This window comes from Notolepis coatsorum (genome assembly GCF_963971535.1).
Source record: "Notolepis coatsorum genome assembly, chromosome: 14".
In the NCBI taxonomy this organism is placed as follows: Eukaryota; Metazoa; Chordata; class Actinopteri; order Aulopiformes; family Paralepididae; genus Notolepis; species Notolepis coatsorum.
The window spans coordinates 98,260,140-98,279,339 of NC_140178.1; the positions used below are offsets into that span (position 1 = coordinate 98,260,140).

The following is a 19,200-nucleotide window of genomic DNA, read 5'->3' on the forward strand; positions in this document are numbered from 1 at the left end:
TCTATCCCGGGTCGTCTGGATGCTGGTCCCGTCCCTCTGTAGTGTATGTTGGGGAGGTGTTGTGGGAGGGGCTTGCTAGGCTGGCTGGGTGGTCGGGATTGGTTGAGGGGGTGTGGAGGGGGATATTTGAGGCCTTGCGTTGACGGGCGTGTTGTTGGGGGTGGGGGTGGGGGGTTATGTGTCCGATGACATCATAAAAGGAGTCTTAGCTGTTTTTCAGCAGTGTTCTGTCTTCGGGGGGGCATGAGGAGGCGGGGGCCGTGGTGGGGGCTGAAGAGGAGGAGGAGCAGGAGGAGGAGGAGGAGTTCAGAGGGAAGGAGAGGAGCTGCCCGCTCTCGGAGGAGAGGAGGGAGCAGGAGGAGGAGGAGTTCAGAGGGAAGGAGAGGAGCTGCCCGCTCTCGGAGGAGAGGAGGGAGCAGGAGCGAAGGTCTACTGTCTGGAGGGATGAGCAGCGTCGCAGCAACGGTACACACTGTTCTGTTACCTTGACACAGCCTGGAGACAGACACACACACACACACACACAATTCAGTTGTAGAACAGCAAGACCAGACAACAAGGTTCTCTAAAGATCATGACAGAACCTGAAGACAACAAGGTTCTCTTAAGATCGTGACAGAACTCTAAGACTACAAGGTTCTCTTAACTCATTGAACGCCAAAAACGAGTATACTCGTTTTTCAAAGCAAACCGCTGGCCGCCAAAAAAACGTAAATACTCGTTTTTTGTTTTGTTTGGATTATTATTATTCTAAACAGTCCGCCGGACCTTCTTGTGTGAGCTCTGTGTGAATTGGAATTGAAATGACGATCGAATCCCGATAGGTGGCAGTATCACCTACCTTTTGAACTGAGCTAGTTTACTGTGGGGAAGGGGGTTGCTCACCCACTGCTGGCCAGAGTTGTTGTAGCCACTAGCCTGTGGACTGTCTATGCAATGGCAAGCGAACTATTGAAGATTATTATGAGATGATTTTATCTACAAAAAAACCTGTAAATCAACTGCCCTTTATTAATTTGCTTAGGGGCCTTTCTCACTCACCATTCGGGGTCGAATCAGCGGCGGGTCGAACCAGAAAAGGGTGTGTCTGTCTGAGTGAGAACGCTCCCCGCTCCCCGCTGATTCGTCCCCGGGGGCGCTGAACCTGGACCGATGAAATAGGTGGTCTCGGGTGTGGGCCAGTGGGAGCGGGGGGCGTGACACACACAACGTCGTTACTGTAATGCTTTCATGCTTGCTTGAATTTTGGGCTGATAAAACCACACAGCAACAACTGGACAATACCCACAAAAAACGATATTTATGGGCAATTTGCGAGTTCAGACCTCAACCAAACAAGCATGTGGAGCCTCACAGCTCAGTGGATGAAAACATGAAGCCACGTTACAAAGCACAGCACTTCCCTGGCTCGCATTAGCCCTGGCAATTTTGTTTGCCATTGCTATGTCTATACATTGGTTTCTTGTTCGAATGCATTTATTTCTATTAGACCAGTGGTGCCCAACCAGTCGGCCGTGGTCGACCAGTAGATCAATGACATGCAATATAATTGCCACGAGCGATGGGATAATGTTAGCTGCTGAACAGGCTAAGCTAACTAGCGTTAGCCGTTAGCTTAGCGTTTGCCATTGATATGTCTACTATACTTTCTTGTTCGAATGCATTTATTTCTATTAGACCAGTGGTGCCCAACCAGTCGGCCGTGATCGACCGGTAGATCAATGACATGCAATATAATGACATGCATTTATTTCTATAGACCAGTGGTGTCTCTAATGTTATCTAGCTACTGATAGCTCCCGATATCATCAGTTTGGTGCTGGCTGGCTAACTAACGTTAGCTGCTAGCCACAATGCTATACTGTTATACTGGCATATTCCATTCACGTTAGCATGTAAGCTAACAAAATCAGCGCAGATGAGACTAAACTCCGCTTTTGGTGTTCAATTGTGTTGATGTTAGTTTTGTTTCATCAACAAATGAGAGGCAGAACACAGTGAATGTATCCGTTTTGTTTATTGCACGTTCTTTACTGAAAAATAAGTGCTACAGTGGCTATACTAGACTCCGCCGCCGTGTTAACACTCTTCCTGTTTACATTTTCGAGCGTGACATCGCCTACAGCAAGCGTACACCAGCTCAAAACGCAAACCGTAAACAGAACCCGGAGCGAACCAAGACTGAAGTGTGTACACAAACTAGAGGGGGGAGAGGGAGGGGGGAAGTTCGCACCCGACCCGGAATGAGGACGGTACGGACCGGAACGGACCGAATGAGTGAGTGAGAAAGCACCCTTAGATGTGTTGTAGACTTGAAAAAAGGTGCTAAATTGTTCATGTCTGGTCAATGTTAGCATGGTGTTATTCACAGTCAAAGATCAAAGGAGAATATAAATGATCATTATTTTTTTATTTGGTTCATTACAATTTACTCAAGCATAGTAACAGACACAATACTTCTGACACTGTGAATACATTCCCTGAGGTCCATAGATGTCCCTAGATACCATGAACATGCAAATGGACCTTGTAGAAGTGGAGAAATCTTTCATTTACTTGGGTATGTACTTTTAGGCGAATCTTCTGAAAATTTGGCTAAGGCTAAAGAGGTTAAGATCATGACAGAACCTGAAGACGACAAGGTTCTCTTAAGATCATAACAGTCCCAAAAAAACATTTTAATCGTCCCGGAGTACATAGTGAGTTTACTGTGTGGAACCCTTTGCTGTAGACGAATACATCACTCCTGGGGAGTGTATTGAGTGCTTTTGTAACTGGCCTTTGACAATTTCTATTTACCGTCATACAGCACTAAGAAAGTGTGTGTACCTGCTAGGTTGACGTGCGTTACTCTCTCGGAGTGGAGATATGGGCGAGGTGCGTGTACCTGCTAGGTTGACGTGCGTTAGACTCTCTCGGAGTGGAGATATGGGAGAGGTTAGGGTGTGAACCGTCTGGTCCGTGATGTTTCCACACTGACTCAGGTCCAGCTTGGCCAGGTGGGGAACGTAGCGCACCAACAGGCGCGATGACGCGTCCGTCAAGTCCAGGCCGGCCAACCGCAGCTCTATCACATTCTGGAACCGCCCCCCTCTGGTTTCACCGTGGGCTGTTGGGACCAATGAGAGAACAGAACGACAGGGAACGCCAGGATTAGGGTACTGGTTTTCAACCGTTCCTTTCAGTGCTCCCACAAGCTCAGAATCTCTGACTCCCAGCCCTATGTCCTACTCATGGATGACGTTGTGGAAGGGTAGAGTTCATTCTAGGAACGCATAGTTCAAATTATTACTCCTCACCTTCAAAGCCCTCCATAGCCTGGCACGCCCCTACCTGACTGACCTTCTCCCTTACCGCCCCACCCGTTCCCTCCGGTCCTCTTCCACTGCTTCCCTCATCGTCCCGTCATCCAAACTAAAACGTTTTGGTGATCGGGCCTTCTCACGTGCTGCACCCCGACTCTGGAACACCCTCCCTCAGACCATCAGAGACTCTCCCTCACTCTCCACCTTCAAATCCCGTCTCAAAACCTACCTGTTCTCCCTAGCATTTAACCGTCCCTACCCATAACCACCCTCCTCCAACCTATAACCCCCTTTTTCCCCTCCCCTACCTCCTCTCTTCTCCTGCCCCCCCCCCCCCGTCTCAAGACTAGTCCTGCATGTATCAACAAATGCGAATGTTGTGTGCCATTATTACTACCAAATGTAATAATTGTGGAATATTACTATAATGAGCTGTATGTGTATGAACCAAACATCTCACTGTAATGTACCTGTACTTTATACGTGACAAATAAACTACTACTAGGAGGGCGGGGCTATAGCGGTGTTACCGGTCCTGGTAGCGTCTATTCGAAAGACAACCGGTTCATGCGTTTTGCGAATCTGATTGGCCACTGACGTTTCTGGTCATGTGACACGTGCGCCCAATCGCGTGACACGCCCATTTCCGCCTCGACCAGCAGCAAACTACCTAACGCCTAGTTTATCACTGGTTAAGCTCAGGCGACTCTTTCGAAGTTGGTTAAGGTTAGAGTTTGGAATCAGGGCTGGCGTTCTATCGCCCCCTGCTCTAAGACAAACTCTAACCTTAACCAACTTCGAAAGAGTCGCCTAAGGTCGTGACAGAACTCTAAGACTACAAGGTTCTCTTAACTCATTGAACGCCAAAAACGAGTATACTCGTTAACCGGTAAAAGAAACAGGCGTCACACGATTGGTGCGTCCAGAAACGTCAGTGGCCAATCAGAGTGCAAAGCGCGAACGCAGAAGCATACATGCGTTAGGATAAGAATAGACGCGTCCTGGTATGAGGAGGAGGGCGGGGCTATAACAGTGTTACCTGTCCTGGTATCAGGAGGCGGGGCTATAACAGTGTTACCTGTCCTGGTATCAGGAGGAGGGCGGGGCTATAACAGTGTTACCTGTCCTGGTATCAGGAGGCGGGGCTAGCAGCTCTCTCAGGTGGGAGTCTTTCAGCTCCTCCACTCTGCTCAGGTCCAGCAGTCTCAGACAAGGACAGACCGCCTGGCACAGGGCAGACACAGAGGACCACGGACACCCGGAGACATTCAGTTCTAACAGACCTGAGAGACAGAGGGAGAGACGGAGAGACAGACAGACCTAGTCAGGCAGGGACATTCCAACAATTACAGACACCCCCGACATACAGGCCTGGAGAGAAAGACAGAACTGGTAGCTTACGAGCTTTAAAAAGGGGCACCGTACCGTGTGGGGAGACACACCGCTTCACATTTACAGGCTCTGCAATTGGTTTAAAAAACAGATTTACTATACATGCATATAATTCTTAAGAATTATTCCTGTGTCACAGTAAAACAAAAAGAAAATCCAGAATTGCAGGCCCTGCTATTGGAAATAATAGGGGTGGGCAAAAAAAACATTGTAATATATTGCGATATTTTATTGATACAGTAACACAAGTTACTACATTTTCTTTTAGCTTGACAAGCCCCTTTTACTGCAATAAAAATTATTGGAATGAGGTGAACAGACTGAACACACTGTTATCCAATAAGACAGAATTAGAGAGGCCGTGATAAGACCGACGCAGATGAGAGAGAGAGAGAGAAAGAGAGACAGAATTAGAGAGGCCGTGATAAGACAGACGCAGATGAAAGAGAGAGAAAGAGAGACAGAATTAGAGAGGCCGTGATAAGACAGACGCAGATGAGAGAGAGAGACAGAATTAGAGAGACAGTGATAAGACAGACGCAGATGAGAGAGAAGAGAGAGAGAGAAGCAGACGGGAGAGAGACGGAGAGACAGCGACTCGTTTGGTCTGTTACCTTGTAGGCGATTGATGAGCCACATGAGCTGCTTCTTGGAGATGTTGGTATAGCCCAGGTTGAGGGAGACTGGCTGGCGGCGGATTATACCACTCAGCATGGGAGGGGTGATGGAACGCTGCCTGCTCAGATCAATCTGAGTCCACAGCCTCTTATCACAACACCTGGAGGAGAGAGATGGAGGAGAGAGATGAATGAATGAGGTCCACAGCCTAGAGAGTAAATAGCTTCCTCCACCAGCAGTGTGTAGCACCAGCCTTCGGCCATGTGGCTCACTAGCTGCCAGACACCCGGCACCACAACACACATACATACATGATGCCCGACAGGCTCAGGAGACAAGGATTGATATCAGCCCATTAAGAAGAGGGATGATTGGGTAACCTTGATGTCAAGAGACCCGATTGGGAATTTGGCCAGCAATGTCGAGGAATCCTGTACTCTCTGCGATAGACGCCGCCAGAGTTCTCCAACGACGGAATTCAGTCGGGACCTCGGTTTAACATCTAATCTGATCTGAGACCAGATCACGTAGTGAGAGGGACGAGTCATGATTAGGGCTGAAATTAAGTCTTGGAGATGTATCGCGTATGATTGTATATATATCATCATGGATCCATGCAAATGTATTTTTACCTATACTATCGACCATTATACATATTGCAAAATACAGTATATTTTAAGTTAGACCAAAAATAATTTCTATGCAGCAGTATTCACAAAAAAAAGAAGAAGACCATTATTTAATACAATTTGATTGAATGAAAGAGCACCATGACAACTAGGGATGTCCTGAACTCCTGATCCCGTCTCAAAGATCAATGTTGGGTCCGAACACGGCATTTCTTAACTGATCGGTATTGACTATAACACTTTAAGGACCAGCCACGAGTTTATACGTGTTACGGTGCCATGCGTTGTGGACCAGAGCCACGAGTTAACTTGTGGCAAGTTGTTATTGTTTTATTCCATATTAATAACCGTATTAACGTCCCCAATCGACTCTGGGGACCTACCCGCATATTTGATTTCGGCAACATGCAATACCGGCCAGATCCTCTTAGGGGCGCCATCGCTCCATTGCAGTATCATTGAGGCCGATTGGGGGACATTTTTTTTTACTGTCTGTGGGCGTTTCATTTGAGCCTGGATCCCAAACGAACATCATCCATCTTTGATCACGTTTTGGAAGCGCAGATTTCAGCCTGGAATAATGGGATTTATGATCAGCCAATGGACATATCGATCTACCAGATGCCGATGTATTATGACGAAATGCTGCCGGCGATCACATGGGCTGACGGTAGGATACTATTCACCAAAATTACAGCCGGATTGGAGCTTGTTTTAAAACGCAACGTGATCGATCAGTGAAAATGGCTACTTGAACGCACACTGTATTGCTAATCAATAATAGTAATCGGCGTCCCCCGCCGCCCCCATTTCATCCATAAATGCTCTGTAATAGTCCGGATGCTACGCAGTTTGTTTTATTTCATTCGTATACAACAGAAATGGCGTTTGATATAACGTGACTAGCCTTTAGCCTCATATCTAGCTCCCCAGAAAAAAGACGAGGCGAAAACTGCGATAAACCTTATATTCACGGCGCTATAAAATGACAACCAACGATGGATTTTTATTTTCTTTAAGCCATTATGAAGGCACGGTTTATGCACTCAAGTGACAATGAGAATGGACAGATAGCAATACTATAAAGTATATATATAGCTGTTAGAAAGTACATCGGTTTGTTGACAAAGCTCGGTCCTCTGGACTATAAATCGCCGCGGGACTTTGGTCGCCAAAGTGTTAAGCCAAATCTAATTCTGATAATTTTTTGTTAAAAAAAACAATAATGAAAATGAACTCAATCTGCGCCATCCTATATATACACGTGTTCGCTCGCCATGCATTGAACGCCAATCACGTATACGTATATACGTTATTAGATCGTTTGATCTTTTTCCTTTGATCACCACGCTACAGACTCGCCCGGAGAGATCTGAATCATTTTGGCACAGCCACATACGCTTGAACTGCAATGCTGATCGAATATCACCAGATGGCAGTATCGTCTACCATTTGAACTCTGATAGGAAGGCAGCATTATTGTCATTGAATGCATCGAGACTGGCTCTGTGGGGGAGGAGCTCTCCCACAAGCAGAGCAGATCCGCTCGCCTCAAAACCTAGTGTCCAGTAAACACGTGTAATTACATATAAACTTGTAATCGTGATCGCCAATGGGATCATTGGAATTATTCTTTTTGGATTACCTTCTGGCTATGGTAAGGACCCCATATGTCTATTTTACCGAACCTGGAACATGTTTATGTAACCATCACAGTGGCTTACTGTACCGGTCATAAACAAGGCTTTTTCTAACGATCTGATTTTCGGGGGAGGGCTACATTGACGCAATGATCAACGTGGGGAACTTTTAAAAGCTTGAGAACTGATCCAGGTAGGCTCAAATGCAAAGTGGGTAGGAACATGTCTAGGCGTGATCGGGGTATTACAGGATGAAACGGCACCATGACAACCGCATTACAGGGTGAAACAACACCATGACAACCATATTACAGGGTGAAACAACACCATGACAACCATATTACAGGGTGAAACAACACCATGACAACCGTATTACAGGGTGAAACTGTGTGAAACTCCCTAGACCCGGAAGTCTTGGCCAATTACAGACCCATCTCCAACCTCCCATTCCTGTCCAAGGTGCAGGAGAAGGTAGTTGCTGCTCAGCTTCAGGACCACCTAAACTCCAACCAACTTCTCGAGAAGTTCCAGTCTGGTTTCCGCTCTGGCCACAGCACTGAAACTGCCCTGGTCAGGGTCACAAACAACCTGCTGATGACGGCTGATGCTGGCTCTCCTTCCCTCCTCATCCTCGACCTCACTGCAGCTTTTGATACTGTCGACTAGGCCTGCCGCGATAAGCAATAAATCGATTAATTGCCGCGATAATTAAAATTAATGCAATGATTTTGACGGGCGCGATTAATTGCTATTTGCGCGTTTGTTTTAATGAGGCGGAACCAGTGCCCCTTGTCAGTCACTGTCCGTGTGGGGGGCCACTGGCCTTACTACAGAGCACAGCATGGGAGCTCCGTGGGGCAGTAGCAACGCCACATAGCTTAACTACATTTCTCAATGGTGTTGCTCCTTTTAACCAAGTAGCGTTCTTTGTAGTGTAACGTTAGCCATTTTTAGACCCAAGTAGTTACTCGCTACTGCCCGGAGAAACTGGACTGCTAAATAAAGATGAAAGATCGAGTGTTGATTCTCATTCAATGCTAACAACATTAGCTAAATAGCTAACAAACGAAATACAACGTATAGCATAGCTACAACACAGAATAACGTTAATACAATTACATGCATCATTGTTTACAATGAACGGGTGGGGCTAGTCAAAGGACTGGACACGGGGACAAGTTAAACATGAATTCATTTATTATAACGTAGTAGGTAGTTTCAAGTCGTGCTGCAGTGCCTACGCACCACAGCTATTCTATTATATACTGCTTTGACGCTTCCTCCTCATCGTTGATTGCCTGTAGTAGCTGCATCTAACGTTAGTAGCTAACGTTAAAACTAACCTAAAGTTAGTTGTTCACCAACAATCTCAATATTTGTTTTATCATTAGCTCAAAAACACAACCGGACGAGACAAGTTGGCCGCTCATAGGTGCCGCTAGGATAATAACAACAATACTTCCGGTCCGGTCGGTGGGCTTCAAAATAAAAGTCTAAAACACCGGAAAAGACGGAGCGGTGGGCTTCAAAATAAAAGTTTTGGGAAATAAATGCCTCAAAAAAAAATTCTCTAACCGGTCGCAATAATATCGCTTATCGCGATATTTTCGGGGGCAATTAATCGCCCAGCAAAATGTGTTATCGTGGCAGGCCTACTGTCGACCATGACATCCTCCTCCACAGTCTTCACTCCACCATCAGACTTTCAGAATCTGTCCATGACTGGTTCAGGTCATACCTCACCAGGAGAACGGAGTATGTCTCCTTGGGAGAGGCAAGGTCTGACACCTACCATGTCATCTGTGGTGTCCCTCAAGGATCAGTCCTTGGCCCCACCCTGTTCACTCTCTACATGCTCCCCCTTGGCTCTGTCATCAGCCGGCATGGAATATCATCATCATATCATCTGATGACACCCAACTCTACCTAAAAATAAACCCTACCCCATCCACAGTTCTGCCATCATCCACTCTGACCACCTGCCTGGAGGAGACCAAGGCGTGGATGAAGCACAACTTCCTACAGTTAAACAGCTCCAAAACTGAAGCCATTCTCATTGGCACCCCACAGCAGGTTCGCTCATCCACCATCACTTTTTCCGGCCAAAACATCACCCTGTCACCAACAATCACCAACCTAGGGGTAAAAATGGACCCTCACCTGGCCTTTGATGCGCACATAACACAACTGTACAAAAACTCCTTCTACCACCTTAGGAACATCGCCAAACTTCGCCCCTCACTCACTCTGTCAGCCGCCGAAAAGCTCATCCACGCCTTTGTCTCCTCCAGGCTGGACTACTGCAACGCACTCATCGGGATCCCTAGAAAGAACATCCAAAGGCTACAATGTATCCTATCCAAAATAGTGCTGCTAGGATTTCCTGCGGAAATACCACCATATCACACCCGTCCTCAAGTACCTTCACTGGCTCCCTGTCTCACTCAGGATCGAGTTCAAAGTCTTCCTGCTCACTCACCAATGCCTCCACGGAAACGCCCCCCCCCCCCCCCTCTATCTCAAAGAACTCATCACCCCTCACTCCTCCTCACGACATCTCCGCTCCGGCCAGGCAAACCTCCTCCAGCGCCCAAGGACCAAACTCCGCACTATGGGAGATTGGGCTTTTTGTTCTTCCGCTCCCAGTCTGTGGAATGCTCTCCCTGACCACCTGAGAGCACCACAGACTGTGGATGCTCTTAACACTTTCAGTGCCCAGCAGGGGGCGCACATTTAGTGCTTGAATGCCCACCATCCACTTCAATGTTAGCATTAATATCGCCTAATCCGCCTAATCTATGTTTTAAATTATGGCTATGTGTCTAATCTGCCCGTCGCTTATCAATGACTCATTTTCCAGTCAACATTGTCGAAGCAAATTTTTTTTTATCGGTTCATTTCCGTTTTATAGCATTTTAAAAAGCCCTCATTTTCAAGGGGGAAAAAAGAATCTGTGATAAACGCCCTGTACTGTAATATTCTAGAACGTTGTAATTTTTCGGCCTATTTATGAATCGTTTTAAAATAAACGCTAGATTATCGATAGTATATGTGTACGTATGCAGGCTGGTGCCGCGAGCTGAAAATCGATTCTCTTAGTTCCTGATCACTCGCACAGTCAAACAGCCATATCACATATAGGGGGAAAGCTTACATCTCCGTGAAAACAGGTCGGATTATCCTAAGACTGGTAAAATAGATTCCTTACCCAAGATCAGATGGTATCCAAATGGATTATTCCAATTCCTGATCGCCATTCCAAAAATCTATCCTTTTATTGATCCACGCCGTGCTGAGGCTCCACAATGGATCTGATCGGCTCCGGTTACATGCGTGAGAAGTAAAATATGGAGACGATAGGGGGCGCTTTTTTCACATCTGAGCGCCTGGTGGGGCAGGTTTACCAACGGTAGACTCGGTTGATGAAATATGAATTCAGATCGCTAATAAAAAAAAAACGAGAATTCTCGTGATGGGCATTCAGGGGGCGGGCTGATAACCCGAGATATCTCGTGATGGGCATTCAAAGTGTTAGAAGGGCCTCAAAACTCATCTTTTTAATAGAGCCTTTTGTTGATTTTTTATCTAGTTTTAGCTCCACACATTTGATATTCTTTTACCAGTTTTAGCCCTTCTTATTTATTTTATGTTTTTTACTCTTTTACTAGTTTGTGTCCTTTTTACTCCTTACCAGCTTTAGTCTTGCTTAATTTATATTCTCTCTTTTACTTTTGCTAGTTTTTGTTCTTTTAAAATGTAGCGCTTTGAGATTTGCGGCACAATTATAAAGCGCACTAAAAATCAAATATATTATTATTATTATTGAAACGACACCATGACAAACATATTACAGCATGAAACGACACCATGACAACCGTATTACAGGGTGAAACAGCACCATGACAACCGTATTACAGGGTGAAAAGACACCATGACAAACGTATTACAGCATGAAACAGCACCACGACAACCGTATTACAGCATGAAACAGCACCACGACAACCGTATTACAGCATGAAACAGCACCACGACAACCGTATTACAGCATGAAACGACACCATGAAACGACACCATGACAACCGTATTACAGCATGAAACAACACCATGGCAACCGTATTACAGGGTGAAAAGACACCATGACAACCGTATTACAGCATGAAACGACACCATGACAACCGTATTACAGCATGAAACAACACCATGGCAACCGTATTACAGGGTGAAAAGACACCATGACAACCGTATTACAGCATGAAACGACACCATGACAACCGTATTACAGCATGAAACAGCACCACGACAACCGTATTACAGGGTGAAACGACACCATGACAACCGTATTACAGGGTGAAACGGCACTTTCACACAGGGGCTGTTTTTTATTATAATCTTTTTGAATATTCATTGACAGCCCTAATTCAGTAACTGCACACTACATCACCCGAGTGGAACATGGAAAGCCAAACTTTCCCCCACTGTACACGTACCGAACAGTGACTTCAAAACCGAGGTACGTACCGAACCGTTTGTGTACCGTTACACCCCTACATCATATGAAACTAGGCATCAAGGGGAAGCTATGATATGAAACTAGGCATCAAGAGGAAGCTATGATATGAAACTAAGCATCTCAAGAGGAAGCCATCATATGAAACTAGACAACAAAAGGAAGCTATAGATGCCAAACATGGCACAGCTGACTGGGGTCTAAATATCGCCTCAAATTTGAGCTTTCTTGCCGTGGCACCTCCCAGTGTTTAAATGAGAATCTGACCAAGAAATGATCTTCACCAAAAATGGTGCCAAATACAAATATCCATTCATTCACAAATCAATAATCATTTGCGAACATCTTGGCAAATGCCAAATCAGATTGTTTCATTTTAATGAGTTTAAATGACCGTGGAGAGAGAGAGAGAGAGCGCGCGTGGGCATATAGATGCAGGACATTCTTATTTTCATTGATTCTTCTTCCAAGCTTCTTGGAAGTTAAAAGTAAGTTCCTGATATTTATATATTTTCTTGTGGAACCGCAATGTCGCTGTATTTGTCTCTCGTTTGCACCGTCAATACTACAACTTAACCCTTTCACTGCCGCACTACCAAACGGTTAACCCTTTCACTGCCACACAACAGCAGGTTAACCCTTTCACTGCCACACTACAGAAGGTTAACCCTTTACTATCACACTACCGCCGTCGGTAGTGTGATAGTAAAGGGTTAACCTTCTGTAGTGTGGCAGTGAAAGGGTTAAGGATGAGCCTCTTGACAATCTGCTACTGTAAGTGATTGATTTGATCGTTACAAGGGTGGCATTTGCTAATGATAATCGATGCCTCCGCCGTCAGTGTATGAACGTGTGAGTGAGTGTGTGGTAGTGAACGGGTTAACCCTTTGTAGTGTGGTAGTGAACGGGTTAACCCTTTGTAGTGTGGTAGTGAACGGGTTAACCCTTTGTAGTGTGGTAGTAAAAGGTAGTGTGGTAGTTAGGGCTGTCACTAACGATTATTTTGTTATCGATTAATCAGTTGATTGTTTTATTGATTAGTCGATTAATCTAAACCATTAATTTACCAGAAAAATCAACAATTGATCATATTTGCAACTTAATAAAAAAAAATTAATGAGTATCCTCATCCTTTTTAGGTTTAGATTTTAAAAACTACCAGCCAGAGAAATCTTTACCGGCCATGAATAGCTTTTTAGTATATTTCCATGAATTATTATATTTATATGAATTGTGTTGTTTATATACATATAAATGTATATGTATGTACTCCATGCTATGGTAGTGCTTGTGCCAGCACAGGAGATACGATACAATTTATTTATTATAGGCTATATACATATTTAAATCAATATCTCCTTTTTGAATAAAATAGGAATCAGGATTGTTAAAGCTAATTAGCCTAATCCATGTAAAAATGAGTAGCCTATAGTAAATGTATAGAAACACACACACACACACGAGAGAGGGGGAATAGCTTATATAGCAGACTTAATGATTTTACAATATGTTTGCTAATGAAGTGAAATATTTGTTATCAACTATCCAGTTCGTTTTTAAAGTGTAACGCTACTTCAAATCATTGGCCATACAGAGAGAGAGGGAGAGAGACGGGCTCATCCCCCCCTCACCCCCCTTTCCTCACTATTGGTGGGGGCAGCGGGCTCAGCCCCTCCCTTCCAGCTGAAACACGGAAGTTATCAAATGCAAGCGAAACGCACACTGTCGAGTCCTGGCTCTAGGAGGAATCACGAATAGTGGTTTAAGAGAAGTTATTTATATTTCGAACGTGATTCATTGGGCACCAGATAGATTATACGTTGCGCATGTTACATCTGCCATTTCCACCGCAAAAGGCATACAAGAAACAACAATACGAGGCGTCGATCATGAATATGCAAATCGACTAAATGTATTCGTGGTCGACTAATCATGACAGCCCTAGTGGTAGTGAAAGTGTTAAGCTTCTATAGTGTGGTAGTGAAAGGGTTAACCTTCTGTAGTGTGGTAGTGAAAGGTTAAGCTTCTGTAGTGTGGTAGTGAAAGGTTAACCTTCTGTAGTGTGGTAGTGAAAGGTTAACCTTCTGTAGTGTGGTAGTGAAAGGTTAACCTTCTGTAGTGTGGTAGTGAAAGGATTAACCGTCTGTAGTGTGGTAGTGAAAGGTTAAGCTTCTATAGTGTGGTAGTGAAAGGTTAACCTTCTATAGTGTGGTAGTGAAAGGTTAAGCTTCTATAGTGTGGTAGTGAAAGGGTTAACCTTCTGTAGTGTGGTAGTGAAAGGTTAAGCTTCTATAGTGTGGTAGTGAAAGGTTAAGCTTCTCTAGTGTGGTAGTGAAAGGTTAACCTTCTGTAGTGTGGTAGTTAAAGGTTAACCTTCTGTAGTGTGGTAGTGAAAGGTTAAGCTTCTATAGTGTGGTAGTGAAAGGTTAACCTTCTATAGTGTGGTAGTGAAAGGTTAAGCTTCTATAGTGTGGTAGTGAAAGGGTTAACCTTCTGTAGTGTGGTAGTGAAAGGTTAAGCTTCTATAGTGTGGTAGTGAAAGGTTAAGCTTCTATAGTGTGGTAGTGAAAGGTTAACCTTCTGTAGTGTGGTAGTTAAAGGTTAACCTTCTGTAGTGTGGTAGTGAAAGGTTAAGCTTCTATAGTGTGGTAGTGAAAGGTTAAGCTTCTATAGTGTGGTAGTGAAAGGTTAACCTTCTGTAGTGTGGTAGTGAAAGGTTAAGCTTCTATAGTGTGGTAGTGAAAGGTTAACCTTCTATAGTGTGGTAGTGAAAGGTTAACCTTCTATAGTGTGGTAGTGAAAGGTTAACCGTCTGTAGTGTGGTAGTGAAAGGTTAAGCTTCTATAGTGTGGTAGTGAAAGGTTAACCGTCTGTAGTGTGGTAGTGAAAGGTTAAGCTTCTATAGTGTGGTAGTGAAAGGTTAACCTTCTGTAGTGTGGTAGTGAAAGGTTAACCGTCTGTAGTGTGGTAGTGAAAGGTTAAGCTTCTATAGTGTGGTAGTGAAAGGTTAACCGTCTGTAGTGTGGTAGTGAAAGGTTAACCTTCTGTAGTGTGGTAGTGAAAGGTTAACCGTCTGTAGTGTGGTAGTGAAAGGTTAAGCTTCTATAGTGTGGTAGTGAAAGGTTAACCTTCTATAGTGTGGTAGTGAAAGGTTAACCTTCTGTAGTGTGGTAGTGAAAGGGTTAACCTTCTGTAGTGTGGTAGTGAAAGCGTTAACCTTCTGTAGTGTGGTAGTGAAAGGTTAACCTTCTGTAGTGTGGTAGTGAAAGGTTAACCTTCTGTAGTGTGGTAGTGAAAGGTTAAGCTTCTGTAGTGTGGTAGTGAAAGGTTAACCTTCTGTAGTGTGGTAGTGAAAGGGTTAACCTTCTGTAGTGTGGTAGTGAAAGGTTAACCTTCTGTAGTGAAAGGTTAACCTTCTGTAGTGTGGTAGTGAAAGGTTAACCTTCTGTAGTGTGGTAGTGAAAGGTTAACCTTCTATAGTGTGGTAGTGAAAGGTTAACCTTCTGTAGTGTGGTAGTGAAAGGTTAACCTTCTGTAGTGTGGTAGTGAAAGGTTAACCTTCTGTGGTGTGGTAGTGAAAGGGTTCCTGTCTGTAGTGTGGTAGTGAAAGGTTAACCTTCTGTAGTGTGGTAGTGAAAGCGTTAACCTTCTGTAGTGTGGTAGTGAAAGGTTAAGCTTCTGTAGTGTGGTAGTGAAAGGTTAACCTTCTGTAGTGTGGTAGTGAAAGGTTAACCTTCTGTGGTGTGGTAGTGAAAGGTTAACCTTCTGTGGTGTGGTAGTGAAAGGTTAACCTTATGTGGTGTGGTAGTGAAAGGTTAACCTTCTGTGGTGTGGTAGTGAAAGGTTAACCTTCTGTAGTGTGGTAGTGAAAGGTTAACCTTCTGTAGTGTGGTAGTGAGAGGGTTCCTGTCTGTACTCACCACCTGCTCCAGGTGCGACAGACCCTCATGCAGACACACAGCTCCCTCTGGCTCAGGTGCTGGAACACCCGCAGCCAGACGTCCCGCGCCATGATGTGGGATGACCCGGAGTCCAGGGGCAGGCAGCTGGGCTCGGGGCAGGCCGGGGGCGGCCGCACCAGGTGCCGCTCCATCTGCACGGGCCGGGGCGGCGAGGGCACGGCGGGGGGGCTGCGCTTCATCATCTGCGAGCGCGGCGTGAGGCGGGACGGCTGCGAGCGCGGCGAGGCCGCCATGGCCGACAGCAGGAGTGCGCCGCCCGCGCCCCCGTTGGAGGTGGGGATGGAGGAGGAGGAGGAGAGGCCGAGGCTGTTGTTGTTGTTGCTCCGCGACGAGGAGCCCGTGGACGTTTGGCTCTTGTTGTTGCTACGGATCTTGTTGCCACGGCTTCCACCGCCCTTGGTCCCGCCCCCTCCCCCGCTGTGTCTGTGATTGGACAACACGCCGCTGGCGTTCTCCTTCTCCCCGCCCTCCCGCTCCCGCCCGCCGCCTCCCCGAGTCCGTCCGTTCCGCGCCTCCTGCCCGTTGCTGCGCTGCTTCCCGGGGAAGCCGTCGGAGTGTCCCGAGGTCGGGGGAGTCTGATTGGAGGACAGGGGCGAGGGCGGGGGCAGGGAGGAGGAGGCGGTGTTCTTCCTGCCTCTGTCCGTGGTCTCCTCCTCCTCTCCGTCCATCATCCCCGCCCTCCGGCCCCTCGGCGGCGGCGCTCCCTCGCCCCTCCGACGAGCCTTGTCCGCTCCTCCCTGCTCTTCCTCCCGTTCCCCGTCCTCCTCCCCCCCTCTCCCCCCTCCTCCCTCCCCCTCAGACTCCTCGCTGGCGCTGAAGCCCAGCTCCGCCAGGCGCCGGTCCCGCTCCCTCTCCCGCTCACGCTCGCTGCGGCTCCGCTCCCGCTCGCCCCTGCTCCCGCTGCTGTTGCCGTAGACCGCCGGAGGGGGTGGGGCCGGGGAGGAGGAGGAAGGGGAGGAGCCTCCGCCCCCCTGCTCCCGCGAGTCGTCGGAGTCCGATTCCGAGTCGGACTCCGAGCTGGAGGAGCTGGACGAGGAGGACTCCGGGAGGCGCTCCAGCAGCTGGCACATCCTCTTGAAGCGCTCCAACTTCTCCCTGTGATGCGAGCGCTGGTCGGCGCTCGACGCCCCTCCGGTGCCGCCTCCAGCCGCCTGGGAGGAGGAGGAGGAAGAGCCCTGCCCGCCCCCAACACCACCTCCTCCTCCTCCTCCTCCTCCCGAGGAGTTGGGACCGTTGGACTCTGACGCCTCTGGCTTCTGTTTCTGGAGAATAGAGTAGTAGAGTAGAGTAGGATAGATCAGAGTAGAGTAGTAGAGTAGAGTAGGATAGATCAGAGTAGAGTAGTAGAGTAGAGTAGGATAGATCAGAGTAGAGTAGTAGAGTAGAGTAGGATAGATCAGAGTAGAGTAGTAAAGTAGAATGGAATAGATCAGAGTAGAGTAGTAGAGTACAGTGGAATAGATCAGAGTAGAATAGGATAGATCAGAGTAGTATAATATATCAGAGTAGAATAGTCGATTAGGATATATCAGAGTAGAGTAGAGTAGTAGAGTAGGATAGAGTAGAGTAGTAAAGTAGAATGGAATAGATCAGAGTAGAGTAGTAGGATAGGATAGATCAGAGTAGTATAGTAGGATAGATCAGAGTAGTAGAGTAGGATAGATCAGAGTAGTAGAGTAGGATAGATCAGAGTAGTAGAGTAGGATAGATCAGAGTAGTAGAGTAGGATAGATCAGAGTAGTAGAGTAGGATAGATCAGAGTAGTAGAATGGAATAGATCAGAGTACAGGTTATAACAGTTGGATGAATGAGATCACACACGTTATAACAGTTACTGCAGTTAGTTAGTTACTTAGTGACTGCTGCTCAAGTCATCTGAAATATCTCAACTACAACCCGTCTTGGTATAGGAGTGTATAAAGACTCAAATAATCAAATAAAGAGCTATTTTCCAAAACGCTTTTTTACTTTTGTAACTTATTTTCAGAAATTACTGATATTTTGAAACAATTTAAGGCCAAAACATGTATTTTTAATATCGGCCCAATCTTGATATCGGACCGATACCAATGTGTAAAAAAACTGCCATATCAGCCGATATTATATCGGCGGCCGATATATCGTGCATCACTATATACGAGTATGAAGACTCTCAACTACAACCCGTCTTGGTATAGGAGTGTATGAAGACTATCTCAACTACAACCCGTCTTGGTATAGGAGTGTATGAAGACTATCTCAACTACAACCCGTCTTGGTATAGGAGCGTATGAAGACTATCTCAACTACAACCCGTCTTGGTATAGGAGTGTATGAAGACTATCTCAACTACAACCCGTCTTGGTATAGGAGTGTATGAAGACTATCTCAACTACAACCCGTCTTGGTATAGGAGTGTATGAAGACTATCTCAACTATAACCCGTCTTGGTATAGGAGCGTATGAAGACTATCTCAACTACAACCCGTCTTGGTATAGGAGCGTATGAAGACTATCTCAACTACAACCCGTCTTGGTATAGGAGCGTATGAAGACTATCTCAACTACAACCCGTCTTGGTATAGGAGTGTATGAAGCCTATCTCAACTACAACCCGTCTTGGTATAGGAGCGTATGAAGACTGGGATAAGCTGGAATCAGACCTACCTTTTTGAGGCGCTTTTCATGGGCACCCTTCATCTGCAAAAGGAAGGAGAGACACGGACTTATTGACATTGTATTATAACACCAGAGTTGGCTCAACTCACTTTACAAGTGGGTTCAAAATTGTCCCTGGTAAGACTGGCACGTTTTAACCTGGCACAGCAGCTGGCACAGCAAGGTCACGGGAGAATCCATCTGGTCAGGCTTCCAAGTTATGTGCTTGTGGCCGAACCGACAAGAGGTTCAGACCAAATAGAGTTGAATAGATATTCATGAGGAATATCTATATCTCAAGAGAACCCATGGGTTTGTATTCACAGCTAACATGTACACATGATAGACACAAGTATAATACTAGGCATGCCTGTAGGGAAACTTTCAAAATTGCTACTACCAAAAACCAATGCAGCAAAGAATGTTATATAGAGCCATGTCATATTGGAACAAACTGCAAGTACATCTTACAAGATGTACTTTTTAAGATAAGTTTTAAAAATAATTTGA

The 19,200-nt window shown here is 45.9% G+C and overlaps 1 protein-coding gene across 1 annotated transcript in view; it reads right to left on the reverse strand.

Annotated features, from left to right (window-relative positions):
- Positions 1 to 205: 205 nt before the first annotated feature.
- fbxl19 (F-box and leucine rich repeat protein 19) overlaps positions 206 to 19,200 on the reverse strand; it is a gene marked incomplete at both ends in the record, with an annotated part of 52,933 nt that continues 33,938 nt past the window's right edge. Inside the window, 6 exons of the mRNA XM_084329245.1 lie at positions 206 to 495; positions 2,888 to 3,109; positions 4,427 to 4,588; positions 5,312 to 5,475; positions 16,012 to 17,315; positions 18,700 to 18,732. Of these exons, the coding sequence (XP_084185371.1) occupies positions 206 to 495; positions 2,888 to 3,109; positions 4,427 to 4,588; positions 5,312 to 5,475; positions 16,012 to 17,315; positions 18,700 to 18,732 (2,175 nt within the window). The remainder of the gene's footprint in view (positions 496 to 2,887; positions 3,110 to 4,426; positions 4,589 to 5,311; positions 5,476 to 16,011; positions 17,316 to 18,699; positions 18,733 to 19,200) is intronic.